This window comes from Lates calcarifer, linkage group LG15, assembly GCF_001640805.2.
Source record: "Lates calcarifer isolate ASB-BC8 linkage group LG15, TLL_Latcal_v3, whole genome shotgun sequence".
Lineage (NCBI taxonomy): Eukaryota > Metazoa > Chordata > Actinopteri > Centropomidae > Lates > Lates calcarifer.
The window spans coordinates 22,783,048-22,810,621 of NC_066847.1; the positions used below are offsets into that span (position 1 = coordinate 22,783,048).

General features: G+C 42.1%; 2 protein-coding genes across 7 annotated transcripts; one reads left to right on the plus strand and one right to left on the minus strand.

Moving 5' to 3' along the window:
• The first annotated feature begins 37 nt into the window (after window positions 1-37).
• igflr1 (IGF-like family receptor 1) lies at window positions 38-2,623 on the plus strand. 2 transcript variants are annotated; one of them, XM_051075877.1, is made up of 7 exons: window positions 38-177; window positions 272-464; window positions 876-903; window positions 989-1,178; window positions 1,266-1,361; window positions 1,558-1,653; window positions 1,888-2,623. In XM_051075877.1, the coding sequence occupies exons 1-7, from the start codon at window positions 90-92 to the stop codon at window positions 2,211-2,213; spliced, it is 1,017 nt and encodes a 338-aa protein (XP_050931834.1). In that variant the 5' UTR covers window positions 38-89; the 3' UTR covers window positions 2,214-2,623. The 2 variants fall into 2 exon arrangements, with proteins under 2 accessions (XP_050931834.1, XP_018543187.1); XM_018687671.2 differs by having other exon boundaries at window positions 1,266-1,346.
• Window positions 2,170-27,082, minus strand: kmt2bb (lysine (K)-specific methyltransferase 2Bb). Of its 5 annotated transcripts, none has more exons than XM_018687643.2 (37): window positions 26,648-27,081; window positions 24,924-25,002; window positions 21,206-24,754; window positions 20,922-21,103; window positions 20,622-20,741; window positions 20,225-20,414; window positions 19,455-19,686; window positions 19,296-19,363; window positions 18,948-19,205; window positions 18,672-18,778; window positions 17,597-17,722; window positions 17,281-17,394; window positions 16,970-17,116; window positions 16,781-16,873; window positions 16,564-16,681; window positions 16,353-16,466; window positions 15,790-15,974; window positions 15,554-15,655; window positions 14,645-14,755; window positions 14,351-14,427; window positions 13,846-14,069; window positions 13,638-13,741; window positions 13,369-13,506; window positions 12,956-13,114; window positions 12,731-12,848; window positions 12,549-12,627; window positions 12,292-12,452; window positions 12,015-12,182; window positions 8,765-11,909; window positions 8,128-8,228; window positions 7,472-7,609; window positions 7,061-7,313; window positions 6,643-6,750; window positions 6,319-6,402; window positions 5,605-5,734; window positions 5,181-5,479; window positions 2,170-4,508 (listed from the first exon to the last, which is right to left on the minus strand). In XM_018687643.2, the coding sequence occupies exons 1-36, from the start codon at window positions 26,975-26,977 to the stop codon at window positions 5,204-5,206; spliced, it is 11,688 nt and encodes a 3,895-aa protein (XP_018543159.1). In that variant the 5' UTR covers window positions 26,978-27,081; the 3' UTR covers window positions 2,170-4,508; window positions 5,181-5,203. The 5 variants fall into 5 exon arrangements, with proteins under 5 accessions (XP_018543159.1, XP_018543151.1, XP_018543167.1 ...); XM_018687635.2 differs by having other exon boundaries at window positions 2,170-4,969; XM_018687651.2 differs by having other exon boundaries at window positions 2,170-5,479; window positions 20,225-20,411; window positions 26,648-27,082.
• Between the last annotated feature and the right edge of the window lie 492 nt (window positions 27,083-27,574).

A 27,574-nucleotide genomic window follows, 5' to 3' on the forward strand; every position in this document is an offset into this window, starting at 1 on the left:
GTAGGAGGGCGTGGGTTTTCTAAGATGGGAGGCGCTATAGTGAAATTATAGGTACTGACTTCTGAAGAGTACAGCGCAGTTTGGCGAAGATGTGGAGGTTTCAGAAATGCAAAGATAATTCGACAACCCGCTGGGACGGGACGACTGCAAAATGTGTGCCTTGTACTGTAAAGCCAGGTAGGTCGTTATTATATTATATTATATTATATTATATTATATTATATTATATTATATTATATTATATTATATTATATTATTTCTAATAATATAGGATATGAAATTACCCCTCACTGTGGCTATGGTGACGACGGAGGGATTCACTATCCCGGTTATAAAAAGTGCGAAGACAAGAAGTTCAATGACGGCAGCTGGACAACTTGTCAACCTTGTACCTCATGTCCGCCTGGATATGACATTTTAAGTCCCTGCAACACAACTACTGACACCCAGTGCTACGAACCAAGGTAAAATAGAAATCACCTTCATTATTCTGGTTAAAAAAAAAAAAAGAGAGAACTGCTGTGGGACAGCAGATTAGAGCAGCACACCGTGAGAGTTACACCTCCAGTCTATAAAGAAGTCAAATCTAACAGTCAAATAAAATAGAAGTGGACCTGGTCACATTTAATATATATATATATATATATATATATATATATATATATGTGTGTGTGTGTGTGTGTGTGTGTGTGTGTGTGTGTGTGTGTGTGTGTGTGTGTGTGTGTGTGTGTTGTTTTTTTTAACTTTACGGGCTTTGTTGCGGGAACTAGCTGTGATGATTGTTTTCGAATAAAGATCGCTCTGTGTTTCAAACAGTAAAACGTTTACTGTAAAAGTCTACAGTCGTTTATCTCTCTCTCTCTGATTTTCTATAGGAAACTGACGACTGAAGTTCCTGTCACAGTGAGTGGGCTGACCCTGAACGTCGTATCGTAATTAATCATAGTGTTGATTGGCTTACTTCACCTCTGTTTCTCTCTTTTCTCAGCCGTCAACACCTCAGCACGTTTCAACTCTCTTCAGCAAGGCAACGACGGTGAGCCATGTAAAATCTGTCCAATTACTTACGTCATCTCAGACCCAGACAAACCAAGGACCCAGCTCAACACTTAATGCAGCAACTACATCAGCCACCCCCTGGGTGCATCCACCAGTACATCCTGGTACCGGTGCACACTGTAAGTTGAACATGCACTCGATTACGTGATAAGAACACATTTTCTCACCGTCTAAATTTAACCTCTACCTTTCCTCTCTTTTTGCAGGGGCAGTACCACTAACCATCTTAATTTCCATTATGCTCGCCTTGTTATCTGCTTGCATAATCTACAAGAAGTGGAGAGGAGGTTTGCATTTTGAAAGTAAAGATTGTGACAGAGATAAACGAGCTTAAAAGTAAAGAGAGTCTTCTGTGGATAAAACATAGATTAGAAAAAGGCACTCAAGCTGGACCTTTTTACTAAGCAGACATGTCTCCATTTTGCAATGTTATTATACCATAGGCATGTGGCACTGACCACAACCATGTGTCTCTTGTCACGTATGGGTTTAACACAGGTCAACCGAGGAATAACAAAAGAAGGTCATTCATCAATGACGGATTCTCTCCCCTTCCTGCTCCCACTTGCAACAATGATCTGGGGTACATTCTCAGTGAGTGGAAATTACAAAAAGCTGTAGACCTCTGATTGCAATTTTCTTTCTCCTGGGACATTGATAAGACCCAAATGTGCAGTTTTTCCTGTTCTGCTGACAGTCCTTGAACAAAACACACAGCAACCGTTTACTGAGTTGGCCTAGACCACAGTCCAGACTCAGCTGCTGATCAGCAGTTTATGAAAAGAGACAAAATAATGCATTTGAACACCCTACGTCTTTCTTCCGTAGGCCCTGACGTCCTATCAGCACCTTTACAGACAGTGCTGGACAACCTGGATATTCTGGAGGAGTTGGTGATCCTGTTGGATCCGGACAGCCACGGTGTAAAGAGCACCAGACATCTGGCATCCCACTGTTCCTTCTCCTCCACCTGGATCAATTACACCTACTCTATGAAGGACAGCAAGAGCCCTCTGAAAGCCGTGCTGGAGGGGGTCACCAGCAGGCACCCCGACTGGACTGTTGGGCACCTTGCCAAGCTACTCAGAGAAATGGAGCGCAATGATGCTGTTGCTGTTCTGGCCAAGCTCAGACTCAATGAGATAGCTGTGTAGCATTACTTTGCTATCTGATTGGCAACAGTCCCCCACCACAAGATCTGGGCTACAAATATTTGCCATTAACTGATTAGCACTGCAGATGTTTATGAAAAAAAGAGCTCTTCAAAGGAACAGCAGAAAGAAGGCTTACTGAACTGGTCTGCACTGATGCAAATGGAGACTGTTCATTAGATGAGTAGGGAGAGAAAATATTCTAATTTTTATGGTTATGAAGACCACATGCAGAATGTCACAACAGCCGTATGTCTGCTGTGGCTTTGGAAGTTTTAAGATGAACAAAGAGCATGTGATTGTGAATTGCAGCCATTGCATCATTCCCATTTTGCATTTCTTTATAATCACATACTGCAGTAAATATATACTTAATCAGCAGATGTTAATATTAAAATAGCTGTAACATTCCAGTGACTGCTTATTCCTTTTTCTACTCTCATCTTCTTTTAGAATAAAAAAATGGAGTTTGTTCAAACATCTTAACATCTTTATTAGGCAAATAACGTTATAAATAAAAAAAGTGCATAGAAAAATTAAACAGGTTTAGAAATATGTATACAAATATTTACAAACTCAGGGTTTATTTGTACAAGGTAACAAAGACGTAAATTTAAAGATCACATATTTTCTCATTTTTATGTCTTTTACACTTACTTTAAAATAACCCTACTATATATATATATATATATATATATAGATTTATTTATTTATTTATATATATGTGTGTATATATAACATACAGCTTTCTTAACAGATTCTGGGAGAGATGGTCATGATAACTTCAGGTTTTGACTAGTGCTTTGCATCCTTCATTGCAGACACACACACACACACACACACACACACACAAAATGACACGCACGCACGCGCTCTCTGCAGGACATTAAAACCAAGCTACTCTTAAATTATCATCCTCTCTTTTTGCATCAGTATTCCCAAACATCTGTCTAAACAGCTGAGGTAGAATCCTTGCAAGGAGTTGGGAGTGACTCTGCTCTTGTTGTCAGCTAGGTGATTGACACATGTTAATCTGGGCTCCATCCCAGTGATTGGACATGCAAGAAGGATAGGGGATTAAAGATCACGACAAAACATGGCGGGAATTTGCTCTGATACATTTGGAGAGAAAGGGGTGAGAAAAAAAAAAAACCCAAAAAACAAAAAGATGAACATGGGCTTGGGAAGGCAAACAGTGCTCACTTTACTCCTGTGGCTGATTCTAAGACCGTCAGTAATCTATCATTACAACAAAATCAAATAAAAATGGTTCTTTAAAAATACCTGCTTTAGAACATTTTGTCATAAAGGCTTAAATGCATGACATAACTGCCCCAAAAGAAAATTCAAGTAAATTAGTGAAACAAAGGACATCATTTGTAAACACAGAAAAAAAGGATACAAATGGGGGAGATCTCCTAATACACTAGACCGCCACCGTTTATACAAAGCACAACCTTTTACCATTTAAAAATATAAATCAAAACATGAATAAATATACAATTTGAACAGTGTGTGAATTCAATTAGCCTCATCAATGACAGCACTGAACGTGGACTAAGAACAACATTAAACATGGTTTTAAGGTGCTGAGGGAATCCTCTCAGCTCCATTTCAATCTGACTTTTTTTTTTGTGTGTTTGCAACCGCAACATCTAAAAAAGTCTGTGCACCGTGTTCTTAACAAGCCTGATGCGGCAGCTGAATGCACACACACACACACACTCAGTGGCGATGCCTTATACCAGTGCCCTCCCTGATTAAGAGTTAAACTGTAGCTTCACAAAAATGAAAAGAATTTGTATGTTTGATGGTTATTTATGTGCAACTGTAGGGCAGCAAAGTCTTATTGCAATAGGTAGTGAGCATCTGCCATGAGAGTAATAAAATATATTTTAAAAAAACTGATATTCACCACAACTCTTCACTTTTGGCTTGGGTAGTGTTTGCTACATACACTGTACATCAAGACAAAAAAAAGTTTCCATCTTTATAAATATGACACTACTGACTGAAACCGTTACGTTGTGATAATCTATTTCTAACTCCACACAGGAAGAGAAAGAAAGAGGAGGAAAACAGCAGACCTTAAGTGTGAAACCCAGCCGACACTATAGTCCAATGATGATAAGAGTACTGCTTGAGTGCATAAATTTAAGATACGTGATCTCAGCAGGGTGAATAAACAGCTAAACAATTCCTGATTTGCAGGACATCGTAGTCCAACTAAAGATGTTGAAGACCTTTCAAAGCTTAGCACCATGGTTGTTTTGTTATTCTTGAAAAAAAGAAGAAAGCCTAAAAAGAAAAAAAAAACATATAAACAATGTGAAGTGTTAAATGTTAGATAAAACGCACAAATCAAGGTCAAGGTTTGGGTGACTGTATGGCTCAAGAACTGACTTCACCACTGCACAGATGGGGCTAAAATGTTCCCATCACTGGAGGATGGAGCAATCATGATTACAAGTGTACTATAGACAGACATACCCCCCACCCACCCACCCCTAGTAATGAACAAAACGTATAAGTCGTCCCTCAAATGCTAGCTATAGGTTTTCAGCAATGATTCAAACAGATAAGGCTTGACGTGTGTGTATCAAAGAAATTCTGTTGGTGTCGTCCGTATTGATCCAGGAGCCGCCCACATTTTTAAATATCCGGTTTAAATGTCCCATCGTTCTTCCTCCACAATATTTACTGCTGTGGTGATTTTGCTGTGCCAGCTGTACATCTGAACTCCTCACAGGCAGAAGAACCTTGTGAACACAAACTTTTCAAAAGTTAATGAATTTTCTTATTCTTATTGTCCAATCTATAAAACGTCCACATGTCATTTCTAACTAGCCACATGTTACTGACTGGTCTCATAGTGGCTAATTCACCTGCTGTGTGGACTGCCCTCCCTCCTGCCCAAGCCCAATCCAGTGCCCCCATACTTTAAGGCTTACTTAGTAACTAGTAACTTACTAGTTTTCATTCAAAGGGATCTCTCAATTGAGGAAACGCCGACATCGCCGGGCCCCACAATTGCAGTTTAGTTTGTTGCTGGCGTCTTCAATGGGGAACTTGTAGTCATAGGTGAGCTCCTCCCCCCTGTAGATCTTCCTCAAAGCAAAGATAACAATATGCTTCCTGCCCTCCACGTTGATCACTCTTGAGTAGCAGTTGGGCTCACAGGAGTGGTTGATGAACCTTGCCGCGTTGCCGTGCATGGTTGCATCCACCACATCGAAGTCATCAATGCGGAACATGTAACAGCCAATACCCTGCAAAGGACAAACCATGAAACTTTGTGGAAATCCTCGAACCAGTCTCAGCTTTAACCTTAAATTACTGTGGATAGCTGACCTACAGAGATGAAACTGAGAAGATGAAGTGAAAACCAACGAACCTTGCCATCGTAGTACTTCTCCCTTTTGTCAGTGAGCACTGAGCGAATGACGATGCCTGCATATTCAATAACCATCTCCCCTGCTTCAATATTCCTCTTGCAGAAAAGACCACGTCCATGGATGGCAGACCTACAACAGAAACACAAAGGTCTGTCAAAGCTCATTTCCGGAGTCATGTTTAAGATGTGTCAAATATGTAATAAGAGTCTGCAGTCAACGTCTGGATATGAACTTCACAAGAACTTTAGTCAGTGCACATATCATCATTACATCATTACAGTTAACAAATGCAGCTCATGTATTGAGACAATGTTAAAACCGGAAACTGGTTTTATAGTTGTGGCTAATGATGGCGCCACAGCTACATCAGTCAGACCAATAACTCATTGGTCTGACTCACTTGACACTTGACACAATACATCCACCAATAAAGCTCTAATATTCCCTAAAAAGGACTTGAGAGGACCATTTGTTTTGTACAGATGACCTAAGCATTATGCAGTGTTTTCTTTGATGCAGATCCAGATTCAAATGAAAACTCCGCACTCAAATTTTCTCAGACCACAAAGTTTTCACCTCTCTGTGGGTTCAGACAGAACCACAGCTGCTGCTACACAATGTTCAGTTAACTTTCCTTCTAAACACACTGCTGACAAACATTCTTGTCTTTTTGTTACTTGGTTTGTTTGTGTGTGTGTGTGTGTAGTTCTGACCTGTAGACGCCTACAGCCTCCTTGGATGTTCGTTCTAGATGTCTGAAGCGCATGGCCATGGGCAACTCCAAACTGGTAGCGCGTCTAAAACAAAGAGCAGACTAGATTAATACATCAAAAACATACAGAAAAGATCATTTTGTCATTTTTCTAAAACAAATTGTCTGCACATTCTAAATAACTGGATGTGGTGCAAAGCATTTTTTTTATTTTTTTACTTAATAGGTTACCATATCATGTTTAAATACAAAATTGCAAAAAACTAAAACTAAGAACACATTTTAATTCAGCCAAAAATCTAGAACTACACTGATGAAACCAGACCTTGTTGACTTCAAAAGAACCTCATCTTCCTCATCATCATAAGGCCCAATATCAGGAAGCTGCCTGTGCTGAGAAGCCAGGAAGTTAAATATATCAAATGTGGACTTCCTGTAAAGAGAAAAAGAAAGTAATGTCAAGCACGGATGAGTACTGGTAAAGCAGTACACTGATTCACAGTCAAACACAGAAAGTAAAATACTAGTTAAATATCACATATTTTATGTTATTTTTAATGCTATGTTTTGCTAATATACCACCCCATTTTTTTTAAAGGACTAGATTACAGAATCCATTAAGACTCAAGATCAACAAGCTGAACTGATCATAGAATCCCAACTGTGTGCTTATTAAGGAATCATACTGGTGTTTATATCACGACTTTGTCACAGTACACACCAATGGCACTTGGTAAAAATACCTAAGATAGAGCTCAGAGCGGGCACAGCCACTGGGATTGACAGGCAGGTCGTCCTCTTGGCTGAACAGTTTGAAGAAACGGAAAGTATGGCGTTGACAGCGGTGAGCTCCCTGAAGTTGCTCCAGCAAGAACACAACTGCATCGTGGACCAGACCCAGCATACGGGCACCAGTGATCCTTTGAAAGGAAAGAGGTCTCAGCCTAGCAATAGCGCGCGCTTCCTGCACCCCGTCTATCACTGCTTTCCAAGCCACTGAAAGGACAGTTGGGAATAAATTGAGTTAAATGATTACAATGATCATAAACGGCTATAGAAATACCATATGAAGAAACTCATTTTATTATTTTGCTAGTTAACTCTGGGCTTCGAGGGAAATTTCCAAATCTAAAATTTTAAAATATCAGCCATACCCTCGATACTGTCTGCCTCTACACTGAAACCGTCATCACTGGTTATCTCAAATCGTAAGCGTGGCTGGTCTCTATTAGTTGAACATTCCTCGTCCTCGTCAGATGGTGGTGATTCATCATCTGAAGTAGAAGCAGCACCTAAAGAAACAGAGTTTATACAGTCAGTCTTTCACACAGTATTCTTCCTATTCCTCTCATGGTGGAGAGGAGGTTGTGTAGCTCAGGTTTTATCTGTTGGTGACAAATGGAAGTTGCTGGGCATCCTCCTACATTATTAATGTATACATTATATCATGTTGTCATCCTTTGTCGTCCATTCTGTAAATCTACTATGTTGCTCTATTCAGTACACACATTATTGATTGCATGTCTGTTCGTTCTGGAAGAGGGATCCCTCCTCTGTTATTCTTTCGGAGGTTTCTTGAATTTTTTGGAAGGAGTTAGTCCTTCTCTTATTCAAGGGTCTAAAGTAAGGGGTTTCTTACACCCTCTGAGGCAAAATTTGTGGTATTGGACGATATAAATAAAACTTGACTTGACATTTTGGGCTAAGTTAAAGAGCACAGAAGAGCACCATCCATCAGTTGGCATCATACCGTACGTGGCAGAGGTTCTTGAACTCATTATTTTTCAATTCACAGAAATCATTAAATTACCAGAGTATTTCCTCCAGTCAGTTAGGGTGCTGTGTCCAACTGGTTCCCAAGCATGTTGCTTGCCTTGTTCACCCCGAGACATGTAATCCCAAGGCTCTGACCTGAGAATGATAAAAGTAAAAGTAGTTTTTTTAAAAATAATGTTTATCTCATCTTATCTGACATTTAGCCGAACGGAACACTTTCCATTAGTAACAAAATGTACTGGGTATAAAACTGTTCACCTATGAACTATACTGTTTCCAGAGCCCACAATGGAAACTCTGATGCTGTATTGGTCTACCAAATGCAAAAAGGTGTCAGTCTATGACATGAGGTACTGAAATTACTGACAGTCACTGTTAATGTCATGTACTTTAAAACTGACCACTTTTTTTTCCATTTCTTGTGTTCATACCATTTCAAAACAGCAGGTTACAATGAATATTTAAGATTAGAGCCTCTCACATGCAAGGATTTTGCTTTTCTTTGTCATTTATGAAATTAAATGAAATGTCTTTGGGTTTTGGATTGTTGGTCAGACGACCTGAGCAAGACCTTTTGTAGACTAAAATATCAATGAAGAAAATAATCAGCAGTATAAATGGTGTTGAAAATAATGATTAGTTGTATCCCTACTCAATTAAGCAAATCTTACCCTGTGCTATCAGAATCACTTATATGCTCCTCCTTTAACTCGTCCAGGTTCAGCACTCCTTTCACTGTTGGGGTCTTGATGCGGACTCCTGAAGCCCTGCTGGAGATGCTCGGGAAGGCAGGTCTGCGCCGCTCCTCACTCTCACTGATGGGTTCTGGTGGCAGGAAGTCCACTTTGGACTTCTTTGTGACAATGCGGTCTGAGAGCGAAGACACTCTTTTCATGCGGACGTGGGTGCGTGGGCGGGGTGCAGGAGCTGGAGCTGGTGCTGGCGTTGGTGATGGAGAGCGAGGCGACACCAGAGGCTCCGGTTCTATTAACAGGCCAGGTGGCAAAACCAGTGAGGAGGGGCTTAGTGTTCGAAGCCCACTCCACTTGGGGGTGTAGTTACTCGCCATTGCTTGATTGATAATAGCTTGGGCACTTTCAGCAGGTGTCATGGGAGGATTCTCAGTTAACGGAGCAGGCTGCCCTGGTGCCTTGGATGACTTGGATTTTCTGGATGCATTGGACTCCTTCTTCTTCTTTGGTTTTTTGAATTCTGGGACACTTTCATCTTTAGATGCTTTTGTATTCTTCCTTGGCTTCTTCACATTAACTGATGCCACTGCACCATTGCTGTTCTGAGTGAGCAGCTGCGTAATTGTGGTTGGGTTCTGAATGGCAGGTGTGACTGACGGGGGAACTACTGTTGCCACGTTGGCCCCGGGGGATGGAGCCGTCATATTTCCAGCTGCTGCTAGTGTGGCAGACAGGGCGTTGCTCTGCAACAAGCTTGCAATCTGAGTGACACAGTTATAGGAAGGGGAGTTGGGACTGGGCAGCTGGAAAGTGTTGCTCTCTGGATTCTTTACAAAGATCTGCCCAAGGCGGTTCACCAGCAGGACATGTGGTGTAGGATCCACATTTGGGCCGCCCACCTCTTTCACAGTAAGAATGGCATGACCCGGTAATGCCTGGGGTACCACCGGCTGTTGAGGTTCTAAAGCTGGCCTGGGTGTAGAAAAATTGATGGAGATAGTGTGACCAGATGTTGCCTCCTTCTGCACAGATGAAGAGGTGTAACCATTTAAGATGACAGGGGCCGAAGTAGTTTGGATAGCTGCTGGAGCAGTTGTCGCTAGCCCAGAGAGAGACGGTATTGACGCAGAAGACGAAACAATGGTGACAGCTGTAGAACCCAACTGCTGTGTTTGTGTGGAGTAGATAGGGACAGAGACAGTACCACAAGTTCCTGTAGGGGGACAGGTGCCTGATGTGGCTGATAACACTGGATCATTCTGAGGGGCAACATTCAGCAGTGTCTGTGTCACGTCTCCAACGGGAGTGAGGGTGGTTAGTTTAGTAGACAGAGGCTCCACGGATGGAAAGGCTGTTGACTCTTGTGAGGGTGTTACTGGCTGAAGTGTAATGCTTGTTAGAGGAGGCTGACTGAAACCTGATAAGCAGGAATACATCTGCAGGGAGTCTACAAGGCCTTGTGAGGGGTTCTGCACATCTGTAGACATTAAAGGGGAGGGCTGAAGAAGATCGAGCAAGGCGCCCTGATTACTATCAGCAGCATCTGCTAGTGAGGGTTCCACTGTATTAGCTGTTGAGTGGTTCATTAACACAGTAGACCCCTCAGCTGATGATACAAAGTGGCTGTTGTGAGGCTCTGAGTTCAGGGGTTTACAAGCTTCAGACTGTTCAAGCAAAGGAACAACCTCAGTTAAATGTTGACTAGTGTCACAACTCTCAAGAACAAGAGGTGTTTCAGGGGCAAACCCTAAACTGGAACCCTGGAATAACCCCTGTGAATATGAGGTTTCAGGCATCTTTGTGAGTAAGTTAGGCAGAGCATCATGAACTGGAGTAGGAAGCACAGTCTCCTGCTTTGCTAAAGGAGTGTCAGAGCTTTGCTCTTTGAGTAAAGAGTTTGTGGAAATTTGTGGAGAAACAAATCCCACGCTGTCCTCATTGGACTGACTGACGTTATAGGATTTTGGTGGAACTTGAAGTGAACCATCTGTCTGACTTCTGCTGGCAATTGCGATGGAAGAATCTGTGCGCTTATCATTGGATGATGCTTCGGGGAACAGACTCTGAACAGTCCCTGTGCAGTTTGTGGTTTCCGATTCAGGAACATTTTTATTATTCAAGTTTTTGGCTTGTATCCGGGCTTGAGTGGAACCATCAACTTTCTGAGCATCATCGTTGGTCGCCACACTTGCATCACTTTCTGTGCCGTCGTCAACGCCATCTAGTTGAGCCATAGGCCGGGAGGAAGGGGAGGAGGGAGACTTGGGGCGATCTTTTGATCCGGGACGACTGACTATTGTCCGTGAGAAGTCGAAATAGTGCTCCATATCATCATCAGAAGAGGTGTTTCCTGAGTCGTCCCTGGCTGAGGCTGCAGATCGCGGCAGGTTGGCAACAAGGGTCTTCCTCTTGTGTACGTCTTGAGCTCTTGCCCAAAACTCCTCCTGATCATCACCTTCCACCACAATCTGCCCCCCACAGTTCATTGCTACACCCTCATTCAGGAGTGTCTCTTCAATCTCCAGTTCTGTCCTCATCTCTTGGCCCAAACTCATGCTGGGATCCTTGTGGAATGAACTGTAGGGGAATTCCTCTTCATCCTTCTGATGGTCTAAATCTCCCTGTGGTGAAGTACCATTTGCTGGAGAGACATCTTCTGGCTCTGGTGAAGCTAAGAAGTTGTGCGGCACCTCGACTGAGTCTGACTGGTTCAGATCAAATGATAATCGAGATCTGGGTAAATGTATGGATGAAGTGAAAGACAGACTTGGAGAAGGAAAGCTTCCTGCACTGTCCTGCCAGGGAGACTGAGGAAAGAAAGATGAGGTACAGTGGGTCATTGTATTTCCAGGGCATCGGACTGAGGAAGCACTTCTACCTCCAACTGGGCGGGATGATGGTGAACTAAGCAGGTTGTCTGTGGTAAGTGGGAACAGCGGAGAAGTGGGAAGGGAAGATTTTCCAGCACGAAGGGTGATTGGTCCAGTCAGAGGGCCTAGAGGAGGGGGGGACATGTGACTGCGAAGGCCTGTTGTCTGTGAGTGCGGGCTGTGGCGACGAGCCCTTCGAGTCTCCTCCAGATCACTTATGGTTAATATGTGGTGGGGTTTCAACTGGGCTACTCCTAAGAGGAAAACAGAATGAATTATCAGTTTGAGACATGAATGCTTTTAAATGTTTTGCTTGATAAAATATTCTTACCAAAATATTTAATGAATTCATATTTTACCTGGGGATGGCAGAGGCCGGGACATTCCTCCAGCTGGTCTCCTAGTCTGTGGATAGCTGGGAATCTTTGGCCTTGCACCATGATCTGACTTGGGGGGAGGTCCAGGGACAAAGCTTTCCTCTGTTGGGGGTTGGGATTCTGTCATATCAGTCTCTTGGGCTTCAGATTCTGAAAATGCATAAATATAGTCATGAACAAATTATAAATATCTTTACCTATCAATGTACAGTAAATTGCTTCCTGATGTACTTGTTTTTTTCAAAAGGAAAACACGCACCTGGCAGTGGACAGGGGCTGTGAGCAATTGTGTGATTGTCTCCTTGGTCAGGCATCTCCTCAACAGGCTTCTCAGGGACAATGGGCCGGACCTCCCGGACTGTACATGTATACTTGCACCGGCGCAATGGATTAACTGTGCTCCAGTACCAACGAGAACACCTTAGGAAAGATTTAAAAGTGTTTTCCATTGAATGCTTTAAATATATATATTTTGTATTCCTTTTATAAAGTGTGAAATGATAAAACACAACATACTGAAAGCCCACAGGACACAGTTTTCCTTTGATAGCTGAAAGTTCGGACAGCACACCTAGTCTTTCTATCTGCAAGGAACCTGTGTAGTGAGAATATGGATACCAGTTATGAGTTTAACATAACTTCATATTAGTAAATAGCTAGGAATGAAAGAGGCAACCAATTAAACGAAAGGTGCTTACCAATCATCACGTTGATCAGTTCTGGTTCCAGTCCTGTCAAGAACTTTCTGCGGAGGCTGATCCCCTCAAAATCCACATACACCCTGCGGTTCACCTCAAATTCTTGACCAGTGATCATCTGTACAACAAGGAACAAGATGTGATATTACAACTCACAATCAAACTGAAAACCTGTGAAACTCTAACAACATTCGACAAGAGACCAGTTAGAAGAGTAGAATTTACCCTGCCGCTGATGAGATGCCTGTGTTTGTAGCAATAGACTTTCTTATCGTCCTGGAACACACACTGACGGGAGCGGGCACACATGAAGTGATAGTTGCTTTGACAAGATGTCAGACAGCAGCCCACTGTGGCACCAGTCTGGTTGCAGCGTTCACATCGCTAAGAGGGGGTTGGGTAGATGGGGGTTAAAGATGAAATGTCATGTTTGACTTTAAGTGATAAAGTAACAGCAAAGAAGTAGTAGAGCCTGTCTGATGTGTTGTCATTAGACTTTGTTGAAATTTAAAATATCAAAATCGGCTCCATTTACAAGTTTAAAGGTAATAAAACTCAGATTTCTAGTGATATTGTAAATTAATACACATTATTAAACTGACAAGTAGATCTTTATTTAGTGTGGATTAACAACCAACCATCAAGCGCCCCCTTGTGACAGCACTGTGTACATGTAATAGAGAGCCATTGTCCTCTTCAAACACCTCAGCTGACCACAGACAACAGTTGACGTGTGCCCACTCGTTCTGGCCCAAATACAGCAATCTGCCTGCTTCCTGTGGAACAACACAAAAGAAAATGTGAAGCTGTGAAAATAAGCAAAGATGTCTAACATTTACAAGCAATTTGCTAAAATGACAATGTACTATGATCTATTGTTCATTTCCATGTTTAGTGCATTACTTACATTAGGTTTGAGATCTCCATATTTTTGGCACAAAGAGCACTGTCTCTCGTCGTCTTTAGACCATCCAGTGTCTAGATCAGCTTTTGAAAGCCGGCCCCTTTTCCCTGTGTAAATGTGCAAAAGTAAGAAGGTAAAGGACCAAACATTGTACAAGAATTGAAATAAATGAAAAAGAAAAAGCAATTTCAAGATCATCTCTCAGCATTACCTTTGAATTTGAGCCTGACAGCCCTGCTGGTTTTGAAGTGGTTCGAGCTTGTTGGCTCCCCAGACAACGGAGAAACTGCCTCCTCTTCCTTAACATCTAAGCTTTGCCCATTGTCCTCCTGCAGGAGCCCCAGTGGAGCCCTGGATGAGAGCTCCTCTCTTTCCTGCCACTGAGCATAAACATGCTCTGTTGTTGGAGGAAGAACAGCATTGGGCAGCATCCCCCTATTGAAGAAAGAATTAATGAGTTAAAAAGCTTACAAATATTTATTTTAACGCCATAGTAAAACAGTACAGTGCAAGTAACTTTCACATTTGTATATGACAGAGCATGCAGTATGCTGAATACATTATTACAATGTAGGACTATCTCCACATAGTACTTTTAAAACATATTGAGTGCTCAAAAATGTATATATGTATTAATATTTTTGGTATGTGTGCAAAGTGTAGCTTTCCAATGAAAGTACACGTGTGCAAACCAGGAAATGGCAACCATTACTCACATAGGCAAGTCTTTGGTACAAGGGTTCCACACCTTTGGGTCTTGGCTGTTGAACCAATTAAATACCTCCTCGAGGAGCTACAGAAAAAAATCACATCAGTCAATTACATATTCTAACACACTTCACTTTGAAGTTTTTCATAATCCCATTAGCAAAAGAGAAAAAAAAAACATTTGAAAGAGATTTCTAGTAATCTCAGTAATATAAGGAGTCCTTCACATCCTTCACATACTAATAAATATTGATTACTGAAAGAACGGTCATGTCCTGGAGGTTTTTGTGATCATACACCACCTTTAAGTAGTAAGAGCGTGCCAGGGCAGTGGGTCTCTGCTCCTCTGGAAGATCCTCTTCTTGCTCAAGCCTCTTTCGCACCACCTGAACCACATCTTCATGGAACATTTTCTATAAAAAACAAAACATTTTTTAGTATACATTAGCTTTATATTTTTGTTACTCACCACTGAACAGGTGTTGTTCGTTGCAGGACAACACTTCCATGCAGAGACACTTTTAGAGACATTCCTAGCAGACAACATGAGACCACCAACCTAAATTTATACTCTATTCGTTTCCTGATTGTTGCTTGCATTTAAAAGTTCTGTATGGAAAAATCCAAAAACCCTTGTTATCACTGACACCTGTGGCCGTTAAGTTGCGGGCACAAATATCTATATGAAGTTCTTACCGTCCCTGTCTTTTTATCAGCCCTCACTGAGTTGTTGTGCTGAGGATGCATGAGTCGCAGTCCAACCATGGCGATAATGTTACCAGGCAAACAAGCAACAGTTAGCCAGGTAGCTGTAACACAGCTACACTGCAGGGATCCAGCATTGGTTTGTTAGCAAATAAAGTAATTATTAAATGGCAAGCTTGTTGATTTACCAGCCAGATTAGACGCAGGAGTTTGGATAAATTAGCAGACGTTAAATGCTCAACACAGTAGTTGGCTACCGAACTGGCCACATTAGCGGGCAAGCTAACGCTAGAAAGCATTACCCAGCTAAAACCACAGTATCAAAATAAATTTCACAGGCTTTGCAGTAATGTTACCTTGCCTGTTCAATAGGAAAAGAGTCAGCTCAGGGTCAGGTTTGATTCCCAAAGCCGAACAAAGGTCCCATCATCAATTAAATAAATCGAATACCTTGCCAAATGTTCACCCTAGTCGTGTCATGTACATGTAAATATCTGTGTACTCACCAATGTTGTATAAAGGCCCTTATCAAATTTCTTGCCTACAGCTCGGAGGTCACAGGCTGGCTGTCCTTCTATTCCACTGTCAGGATCAACCAACTTTTCACACTGCAGCAGAAAACAAAGCATATTTAACAGGCTGTATTTAAGGTACAAGCTAATTTTCCTGAGCACTCTAACATAATTACACCATGTAATGGCCTTATTTATTGCATGGTACATTTGAAAGCTGAGTCTCTTACCTGTGAGCAGGTAACGAGGTGCTGGGTGAGGGTGGAGGAAAGCAAGCAAGCTAGCACCTTCTCCACCCCAGCCCTGAGCTCTATGTAGAGCAGCTCTCTCCAGGCACTGGGCTGAGTCACACTGCACGGCCGACACGAATACACCACACTCTCTGGCAGGCTGGACAGGATCTCATACAACTCATCTGAAATTATTTTACAGGACACAGCAGTTTAGTGGTGAAGATGTAGAGAGACGCATCTTTAACCAAAATTTGCTCTCATACCCAGAGCGTTTTTCTACATTCTAAACCAGACAGGAATCCACAATAGAAAATGCTATTGCTGGACCACATGCATCTACTGTGAAGTCAGTTTTGAATGTATGCCCAGCCATTAATAGTTTATAACAAGTACAAATAAGAGGAGATTCCTGCTCAATATGTTCTTCATTATTACAATGTCCTTTATATTTTGTTTTAAGTTATTATCCACTGGAAACAGTTGCAGTGTTAATAAGCAAACAGCTATGATGCTATCAATTAGTGTATATTCATCCTTGAAAAGATGATAATAAAAATTACCTGTTAGATCCTCACACTTGGCATGTACCCAGTGGTTACAGGTGCCACACTGCATCATCTGACTGTCGTAGTCATTGTCCTCATAGCACTTGAAGCAGATTGGACAGTAGTTACCTTGTAAGGGATAAGATAAGAGATCAACATTGATAGGTAATTTAGGAAGATGATGCAAATTAACTAATGTACTATCAAGGTTGAATTCTCCCCTCACCCTGTTCATAGAGTTTTGAACAGTCTGGACAGAGGCCTTTGTCGTGGTTCCAGTCGGCATCCCAACTCTTACCCGGTGTGACACCACAGCTTTTACACCTGATGCATGTCATACAAACCTGCACGAAAACCATCATATTAGGACTGGCAATCAATGTATTCCCACCTCAGAATGCTTACAGTAAACATACATTACTTTTTAAAAAAAAGAAACATACCCAAGCTTTCCTCTTCTTGTTTTGTTTTGGATAGTTAGGTCCCAGACAGGACACATGATAACAGTTCTGGCATCGTTCACACTCCAGCAAAGGCTGAGGTAGACATGAAAATGTTCACGTTTACTGACTGAACTACAGTAATACTGACAAGTAAAATACAGCAGAATGAGCCAAATTGGCAGTTCCTACCTTTGACTGCTTGTTTTTCCTGCCACACACATGGCAGAACTTGCAGCGACGACAGCACCAGTTTTCCTTATTCTCCTCAGAGGGGCGCTCTGCTGGATCAAGGCAAAACTGGTGGAAGGGCTCACAGCATGCTTGGCAATACAGCATCTGCAAAAAGGTATTCACAAAAAACCCTTTGATTTAAAAATGTTTTAACCTGCATGATATTTTGTTACATGTGGCTAATGTCGATAAATCTAAGGTGGCGGGAATGGCAAAGTAACAGAACAACAGTTTCAATTAACACAGAGCAGGATGTGTTGCACATTTACCTCGTGTTGCCCTTTACTGGCACAAAGGAAGCAGACATAGGGTGGCATCAGTGGTGCAGAGGTCAGTATACTTAAACCGCCCATGTTCCAGACATTCTCCAAAGTACAGTCCTCCTGAAAATGAGACACAACACAAAATGAGACACAACACAATGACAACATAATAGCAGCTGAGAAAAGGCTGCTGTTCATACATATATTTTTTTTTACTTCATGCTGTGGTAAACAGCGCCATCTAGTGGACAAAATGGGTAGCACATAATAAGAATTTTGTTTATATTACAACATTTGTAATATACTTTAAGGAGTGATCTACCTTGAAGTCAACCCTGATTTTGTGAGTAGGTTTAGAAGACTCAACATCTCTCTGCTCAAATCCATGGGCCAAAGCTGCCAGGACACTGGGAGGAGTCTGTTCCAATGGACCCTGAGATGTTTGACCCTGAAAGACAACCATAACTTAAATGTGGACCGCAATAGACCTTAAAATGCTGATACACTTGCTTTTAACTACATATTCGATTAGGGTTAGGGTTAGGGTTAGGGTTAGACATGACATGTGACACATCAGCAGAATGTAAGTAAGAACGTGAATGGTTATGCCACAATATCAAGATGTGTTGTAAGGTCAGCATTCGGCAGTATATATTCACAAGCAGCATTTGCTGACCATTTACATTTCTTGCGGTCCCCCATGTGGTATCTCTGTAACTGCTTATGTGTAGTTACATTTGTGAGGAGGTACAAGTCAGTTATGGCTTAGTCTACGGCACAGGTAGGGTGTCCCCGTAGCTACACCTCAACTCCTTAATACACAATAATAGATCAAGTTTGAGCCTGGCTAATGCTCTAAGTGGAAATTAATGTGGCCTAGTCCAAATGATGCTACTGAGGCCAAAACAACTGTGCATATCTGTTGTACTTAAATTGAAATTATGTGGAAGGCACCACAGTATTATATGCCTTAGTTGAGGAGTGGCTAGAACTCATGGCTAGTGGCAGTGCAGACTTTCTTCTGGAAAAATACAACTGCAGAAAAGAAGCTAGAGAAAGAGACAGCATGGCCTGGATTTAAGAAAAAGGAACAAGAAAGAATGAGGGGGGTTCTCAGCTTCATCACACCAAATTGCTGGCAATATACAAACAAAACTGCATGTGGCATGTTGTCAGAGAAAACTGGCAGGTTTGTGACAATATGCTCCTAATTAGGATCGATCAACACAAGTTTGCCAATGCTGGCCAGCTGACCCATTTCAACATTTTAGCACTGCCTTGTTTGCCACCCTTCAGCGGGTCGACTTGACACTTATTGTGTTGTCAGCTCAACTCACACACAAAGCTTCCACAAATGCAAGCTGTGTAGGCCAACCATCTAACTCAGAATTACCCACCTTCTCAGGTTTACGTCGACCAGGTGGTACACGATGTGAGCTGGACTTTCGATGTCTGACTTCGTCATCTGAAATGTCTCCAAGGAATCCATCCAGTGACACAAAATCTTTGAAGGACAGGGAAAAACACTATTAAAGAGCACATCACAAGGCTTTGTACTCTTACTAGCAAAACATTTCCACAGTTTATGTTTATGTAACAGGTACTTTTTATATGCAATACAAGTAGCACATAAATAAAGCATCTGTCTCGACTGGATTCTGAATGTTAATTACCTTGATTGAAACGGTGGCCAGCAACCCTTCTCCTGGCTGGCGAAGCAGAGCTTGAGACAGCTTTGTCATCGAGATCTGAGTCATAATCCACCAGGTCAAAGTAGACACGGGGTTTTACAACGCGCTTTGGCTGTTTCCTCACTGACGGACTGTGGCCATCACCCTGGAGACCAGATGGTGAGTCTGCAGCACCCTCGTTCCCTTCGTCATTACTTGAATGACCCCCGCTGAGCGAGGATCGCCGTCGCTTGGAGGCGCCTTAAAAGAAAGGAGAAGCATGTAGCTGGCACTGAATGTTATGTAAGTATAACAGCACCATGAAGGTTCCAGGCTCAAATGAAGAACTACCTTTGGGTGCTGTTCTTCCACTTAGTCTGCGTGCTTTCCTCTCTTCAATTTGATCACATCTCTTGTACCTTGTGGTAAAAAAAAAAAAAAAAAACTGAATTATTTATTTTTGAACACCATGCTCTGCTACAACTGATAATGAAGTATAAGTCAACTTACACACAACACTGCCGTTTGGTATTGGGACCACCAAACTTGGGTTTGTCAAGGCAGTTCATGCACTTGCCACAGTCGTCCTCATGGTTGCATCCTTTGCATACCCCACACCTCCGAGATCGGTACCCGAACGGCCCGAGCCCTTTCCGTTTCACGAAATTAGACGGCTTTTTGGCCTTGGTGACCTTTGGATCTGACAGCCCAGGACTGTCTGATTCTGAGGGAGACCCAACATCTGCAACAACAAATGACAGACAATAACAATGGGAAACAAATACCAGTCACGTGTTGTTAAATTTTGTTTTTTTTAAGTAGTTCATAATTTTTCAAAATGCATTCTCAATGACAGATTATTTGGGGGCATTAATTTTGGTTTGAAAAATGACTCACCAACTTTAAGTTGGAGTAATGGGTGTTTTAAATCAATTATCAATAAATCTTTGAAGTACAACTCAGTTTATGGTGCAGTGCATTTGTTTTTTTATTTTACAAATAAATGTGTCAAACAGCGTAATAGTAGATATGTAATGATTCATACACTACACAGATGCACTGATAATAAATTATTCCAGCTCCATGCATTCCTCTACTTAAATATGAAACATTTTCATCATAGAAATCTAACTTAATCAAAACCTGCTCCATTCTCTGTCCGGATTGAGAAGCTGAATCTAATATAGCCACTACTGATGCTGCCATCAAGTCATCACATTCAAGTCAAAAGAAATTTAATCAGCAAATCAAGATTAGTCTGTCAGTGAGGTCACATCTACCTTTAGTTTCGGCTGACGGGGAAATGCCACTTCTTTCATGCAGAGGCAAGGCGCTAAGTCTGGGAATGTCATCTGGTACCAAGGCTCGAGGCTGCCCCAGCACCACAGATGCTGCACGACACACATGTTTGATTCGTGGACCTCCTGCTCTACGGAACTCCTGGCACAGTGGGGAGATGAGCTGCGGCTGCTGGAGTGGGGGGGTGGGGGTTAAAGAACAATCACTGATGTGAAGAGACATGGGGCTCACTGTGCACTAAAAATAGAAAATGTTTTCTCTACCTACATAGCAGTAGGTTAAATAAGCAAAAGTACACATCGGTGAAACCTTAGTCAGAAACAAGATTTTTAGTCAGATCGATTTCTCCCCCTTGGGCCTACTGATTTGTCCACTTACTTGTCCTTGAGGTGGCTCTGTCTTGACTGGAACATCAGCGTCAGGCTGCACCCTCTGCTTCCTCCTTTGTCTCTTAGAGGTCACATCTCGAGACCTGGTGCCACTCGGACCAGATAAGAGCTGCAGGGTTAACGGTCAAAAGAAATTATCAATACAAGCCTCAGAAAACTAAAAAAATCACCTTGTATCATCAACTTGTTTCTATATGAGGTTTTCCTCTTCTGTAACAGGTTCTGTAACAGGCTCTATTACATAGGACTTAAATGACTGAAAATGTGCTTGTGCTGATCATGACCTTACCCCAGATGACTTAAGCTGTTTCTGCTGGTCAATTTTAATGAGCTGGACCTTGGCTTTCCTGAGCAGATTGAACATTCTTTTATTTGCACCAGTGAGACGTGCTCTTTGTGAAGCTCCCTTCTCCACAGATCCAAGGTAATCGCCTTCACCTGTGCCCGAGTTCTGTTCTGACTGCAGCTCTCCTGTGGACATGAAATAATATATGTCAGTATCTGGTCCATTATGAGGTCTCGCCATGTTTGCTTTGCAATTAATAATCTTACGCTTTTAATCATTTTGCTTACCTGAGCGAACAGGGGCGGTGTCTTTCACCACTAAATCCTCCTCTTTACCCTGCTGAAATGCAAGGGACTTGGAGTTCATAGTCCTAACACACACAGAAACTTTTCTCACCACTCCAGGAGAATCAAGGTCTTCAATCTTGAGCTTAGACTTGTCCTTCTCCACATTCGTACTCCGCTGCCTAAGGCTAATGCTCATGGCCTCGTCATCAAGTCCTTCTGCTAAATCAACAGGGGGCGGGGGAGGTTTACTCATGCCATCCATCTCTGTCATGTTTTTGCTTTTGGGAAGTACCGTGTGCATCTTCTTTAGCCTTTGATAAATCTTGAGGTGAGCTGTTTGTTTATTAAACTTAGGGGAGCATTTCTTTTTCTGAGAATCCAGGAGGTCAGTAGATAGTTCTGTGGGCTTATCAACTGGTGTAGATAAAAACAGATCCTCACATTTGCGCTCTGGAGTTTTGTCCAGTGTATACACTTCCTCGCTAGACTCTTCTGGCATATGCCACTTGAAACTAGAGTTCTTTAAAAGAGACCTCTGCTTTTCACTCTTGCCAGTTTTTCTCTCAGAAAATAGGCTGTCAGCTATATCAATGTCGTCATCTAGGTCCTGAGCTGAAAACAGATCGACATCCAGTTGAGCTTCACTCAATATGTCCTCCTCGTCCACTGGCAGGATAGGGGATATTGCTCTGCCTGTCCCATCATCTCGCCTCTTTGCTGGACGAATTTGCAAGCCCAGCTGCACACCCTTCTTCGGAGAGTTTCTTCGAGGCAATACGGACATTCCAGCATCATCCATGAACCTTTGCGGAGTCTTGATCACTCGTGAGGATCTGGCACTTACGACAGGCATGATGAAGTGCTTGATGTTTTTAACAAACTTTGATTTACCAGGCTGGGTGTCTACAACATCTGGCTGTCCCCCATCAACTAATGTGTCTGTTTCTTCCTGCTTCAAACCATCTTTTTCAAGCTCTATTTCTATCAGCTTAGAAATGATTTTAGATTGTGGTTTTGGCCTTTTAGACCCGAAAAACTGAAGGCCCGACTGTCTGTTTTTGTACTTTTTATGTACTCCAATAAGCTTGGAGCTTGGTGCTGTTGTGGTAGCTGCCAGTGGGGTAGAAATGTCACTATCCTCTTCAACAATGTTCTGACTTTCAGATAATTTAAGTGGAGCAAACTTCCCATCTCTGCTCCTGTGCCTGTGTTTCTGACGCTGCCCAATCAAGCTTTTACGTCTCTTTTTTATTTTTTTGGAAGATTTCTTTTGTAGGCACATTGTTTTTGGATCGCTTGCTTGACTTTCTGACACCAAAGGCTGTTGACTATCTATCAACTGAATGTCTGTTTCCTCTTTTACTGGTGGCTGTATCTGCTCCTCTTCTACTAACACAGTGTCCTGTTTTGCCTCTGGCTGGGTGCAATCTTTTGTTTCTGGCTGAGTTACCTCTGTTACCAAAGGCTGAGTATCTTCCTTTAGCTCAGACTCTGTGTTAGTAGCTTCATCTGTAGCCAACTCTGTGTTGACAGTGGTTTCAGGGAAGACAACAGCCTTCTTCTTCTGAACAGACTTCTTTTTCCCCAATTTATTATTCCTACATCTTCTAGGCTTGGAAGGCACAGGCAATGGTTTGGGCTCTTTTATCTGTGGTTCTACCTCATTCTCCACCTCATGTGGAGAAATTTCAACTGGCACCTGTGGGGAATCATCAGCGATCTTTGAAGAATCCTTATCAGGTTCTTCAGTGGAGTTTATACTTGTCACCTGTGAGGGCTCCTCTGCCAAAACCTGACAAGAGTTTTCAGGAAGAACATGTGAGCTGGAGTCTTCAGTTGAAACCTGAGAAGAATCTTCAGTGAGAACCTGCGGAGTGTCTTCATCCTGTGGACTTGTTCTAAGTCTCCGTTTCGGCGTGGTCACTGGCTTTTGAGTGACAGGCTTTGTTTGGGGTGAATCAAGGCTTGACGTCCTCCTCCTTAGTCTCCTAGTTGGTGTGACCTCAGCATCCACACATGACGATTTATCCTCATTAACTTCACTTAGATCTTTCAGTCCATCCTCTTTATGTTCAGGCACAGGACTAACTTGCTGAATTAAAAAGGATGGCTTTGAGCTTTTATGTTTACCAGGAGAGGAGACCTTTTTAATCTGAAGAGGTGGGACAACTTTCCCACTATCTGTTTTACTGATTTCTGGAGAAGGTGCCTCAGTGACGTGTTCCACTTCAACTTCCACCTCTAAAGTGGACTTTTCCTCAAATGACACGTCAGCCTTGTTTTGGGAACACTCGTTACTGTCCGTGCTTTTGCTCTCTTGTGGGGCTGAGTTATCCAGTTTTGATTTTTTATCCATGCCATTCAAACTCTTGTTGACACTTGTGTCACAAACAATGGACTGGTCCACTTCACTCACAGTATTCTCTGCTACTTTGACAGTGTTTTCAGCACCCCGCGTCTGACTTCCTCCCTTCACCAAAGTTAAAGTCCAGACAAATTTTCTCCGTTTTTTCTTTCGAGTTGAATTCTTCCCACTGGCCTGTGCATCATATTTTGGGTTTCTGATCCGAAACAACTTTAAACTTGGGACCTTAATTTCCTCGTTTTTCGAAGGCAAACTGTCACTGGGCTGTACAGCTAAACTGTCAGTCTCTGTGGGTGATGGACCATGGTTTTCTGGCACGCTTTTCGTATCCTTATTCAGCCTTCTGCTTTGCCTTCGTCTGTCACCTCTCGCCAATGGTTTGACCTCTGACGTTCCAGAAATCTCTGATTTTGATTCTGCCAGAACATCATCACTTTTACTCAGGCTCTCTGGTTCAGCTGGACTGTCTGGGACTTTTTTAGACACTGGGTTAGTGACTCTGTTGCTCCTACGGATCACAAGTTGACTACCTTCAGAACTTTGCTCTGTTGCAATCTCCTTATGCTTTAATTTCTTTGCATTTGTTTTTGGCTCTTCAGTCCCACTCTCCTTTACAGTGTCAAGTTGGTCGGCTGATTTTTTCTCTTTTGATTTTTGGTCATCAACCGCAACTTTGGCGCTAGTCTGGCAGACAGGCTCTGTTGTCTTTGAAGCAGATCTCCCACGCCTCCTTGCAGGTACAGTCCCCCCTCCTTTATCCTCTGTGCCATGTTTATCTTCATGTGGTTCAGTTTTTAATTTGACATGAGCACTTGAAATCTGGTCACCCTGAATGTCCTTGGTTTTAGATTGATCCTGAATTCCTTTTATCTTCAGCTTCTTCACAGATTTTTTATGAGGCTCCTTTACAGTTTTCATTTTCTTTTTGGCCACCAACTTTATAGTAATCCTCGGTGCTGCTGATGAGGCTCCGCTTTTGGTGGACTGTCGATCCATAGTGTTTTTTCCTTTCAAACCTTTCCTGCAATCCTTTGCAGGCTCTGCCTCAGGAGATAAGCTGTGAACTTCCTCTAATGATTTTACATCTTTTACAGGATCAGGTGGGGTAATAGCTGCCTCCACTGCTGGCGTTTTAAGTGGTAGCTTCTCGCTTTGTCGTTTTGATTTTGTGTTGACGGCATCACCTACAAAACAAAGAGACATTTAATATTACAAAGTCCATAGCTCCTCCACTGAATTCAACATTAGAACAGGAAACAAGCCTCCTTTAAGTTGTGTTGCATGTTTAATTCAAACTTTAACTTGTGTGTTGTTAAATTACACTAAATATGTCACATGTGCAGTGATTGTTACCTTTGGAAGGGTTTTGTCGGGACCATGCAGGCCCTTTGGAGCCTTTTCTCTCAGCTTCAAATCCTCTGAAGTCATCTCCCTAGAAAAATAAAAACAGGCAATTAACACTTGAAGCAACTTAAAACAATTCTGCTGCAGGCTTCCAAAACATCAGCAAAAACAATAACTTAAATTTTTAGTTCATAGCATTCATTTTGAATTCCAGAGCATGGTATTAATTATATCCACCGTACAGACCAAGTTAAGTTAGACAGATGGAAGAACATTTCTCTAAATGTTCATTATGAAGAATGGATTCATGGATTCATGCCCAGCAGTTTATCAACACACCATACAAAAGAATGTATATTTCTCTTAGCGTACTGGACCAATGGCTTGTCTAATATCAATAATAATAATAATAATAACAATTATTATTATTATTATTATTATAAAAAAACAGGAAAAATACAACACATTAGTTGCTTAGACTTTAGAGCAATGATATTAATGACAGAAAAAAAACAACTGTTGTTCCACATTCAAACCAACTATATTCATTCATCCAATCTCACTTGCAATACATAAAAAATTAAGCTAGCAACCCATATAGCAAAAATGTATTTTGCTATATGCAAAAATGTATTTTGCTATATGGAGGCGGGGATCTTCGTCAACTTTTCATGATGCAGCTGCATGTAATCTGGATTATTTACCACCTCACGTAAAATCAGTACTCTACAACCTTTGTATCAATCACATTGGGTAACCGGGACGAGCCCCTACAGCGCTGACAAAAACTGCAGCGAGAGGTGGGTCTGTACTTTCCAAACGCGCCTAGTACTGTACATGTTCCTCATGCTTGCAGTTATGACCTATAACCCCCCAAACAGCTCCACACTCGTATCAATCAGACGTTACCGACTACATGTGTATGAGAATGAGCTTTCTTGTTCTAACAACAAGGGTGCAACTGGCTTTGGCACACTCCTGCACCACCATTTAAACCTGTCGTGTATGGTAACATTAGCTAGCAGTTAGCCATTCTCTTCTCTCGAAAACATTTAAACTCAATTCTGTCTGCAGAAAAGATACCTAGCAAAAATTAAGACGTAGTCATCTGAGAGTTTATATCGTAGTTACATTACACATACATGTAGTAGTTTATTCTGTCTTATTTAAACTAGCTAAGCAAACAACTCTGTCCGCATCTGGGCAGCGTATTAAGACAGAATCGCTAGCATTTAGCCGCTGTGCAGGATACTGAAGCGCTAGCCTTCCCGTTCTTTGTGTTCGCTACTATTAGCTAGCTACTACTGTGGCCCGATAACGAGCGGGCCATAGATGAAATAATTACGGTCCCTGTTTACAAATTGGCGTACTCACTAACTGCCTTTTTAAAAAATATCTACCCCTCGTATTTTCACCATCTAATATTTTTAACCTCAGTGAGAGCAGTGAAGAAAACAGTACTAATGTAAGTTAAACGTACTATGATGCTTTGCTGAAATGGTATTTGGTGTTGCGACTGCACATTAAATGTCATGGAAAGCTGCTCTGTGCTAACAGACAGGTTAGCATGTAACGTTAGCCCACCAAGCTTGAAGCTAAAGTTAACGTTAGCCTAGCAAAGGGATGTTGACATTTCTCCATGGCACTAAACAGTCACACTGCTGCGGACAGCACTCATTCTTGCACATTTAACGATCACACAAAATGTGAGAAGATGAAATAAAGATACTAACTCCTGGGTCGGTTTGGGACCTCACCTCTTCACTCCCACTAGAGCTGTATCCAGCCTGGCCAAGGATCTTGTGGCTCGCCTCTATCCCAAGCAAGCGCAAGTGAGACTGGTCTTCGTTTAACGACAGAACCAGGTTTGCGGGCCTTGGCCCTCCGTTAGTCACATCATCAGCTTCTAAGCCCGATCGTCCGAGTTGCCATCGCTTCTCAGAGCGCAAACGACTGCGTGACGACCAAGGCCGACCGGGGAAACGACCTCTGGCCGTAGCGGTTCCACCTTGGCCTCCTACGGCAGCCGCGGTTGCTGATCCGCATCCCGCTGCCGCCATCATTGCTTCAACAACAACACACACCGACAGCTAGTAGTTCGAGGAGAGACAAGAGGGAAGGCGCGAGATGGGAGGGGGGACCCGCAAAGCTGCAAGGGAAAGTGAGTCTTTTGGGTGAGGCTCCAACGCGAGGGAGAGGTGGGTCGACCTCTGGCGGTCGCTATGCGTCATATCTCCATTCATAAATGTATACATAGTATTATATCTCAGGTTGTGCCATTTAGCTCGATATAAGTCAAATGTAACTGATTGAATTGATCTTAATTCCCCTGATGACAACTGAGCTTAATTAGCGGATAATTTCTCATTTTAGTTTAGTTTAAGTGTATGATGTAGGCTATAATTATATTTATTGAAATTTCAAGGCTGTCTTCTTTGCTGTTTAAAATGTTCTTAAAGAACCAGACACATTTCAAATCATAAATATTGGCGAGGTAAATATTGCAAGACTATTAGACATATTATCATAATCCATGTTTAATAAATCTCATAAATTCCTCTCAATATCAAACAGGTTGGTATGAGTGTGTAGAATCACACCTTTCAACATGACGGGAAAAGATATGGAAATCGCTCCTTATTATTTCAAATCACTCCCAT

Coding starts and splice junctions, on each gene's coding strand:
- kmt2bb (XM_018687643.2), bottom strand. CDS start 26,977: ATGATGGCGGCAGCGGGATGCGGATCAGCAACCGCGGCTGCCGTAGGA. Junction 14,070..14,350: donor TGTACCAAAGACTTGCCTAT/GTGAGTAATGGT, acceptor TTTCTTCAATAG/GGGGATGCTGCCCAATGCTG. Junction 13,742..13,845: donor TGTCAGGCTCAAATTCAAAG/GTAATGCTGAGA, acceptor ACATTTACACAG/GGAAAAGGGGCCGGCTTTCA.
- igflr1 (XM_051075877.1), top strand. CDS start 90: ATGTGGAGGTTTCAGAAATGCAAAGATAATTCGACAACCCGCTGGGAC. Junction 904..988: donor CGACTGAAGTTCCTGTCACA/GTGAGTGGGCTG, acceptor CTCTTTTCTCAG/CCGTCAACACCTCAGCACGT. Junction 1,362..1,557: donor AGGAGGTTTGCATTTTGAAA/GTAAAGATTGTG, acceptor GGTTTAACACAG/GTCAACCGAGGAATAACAAA.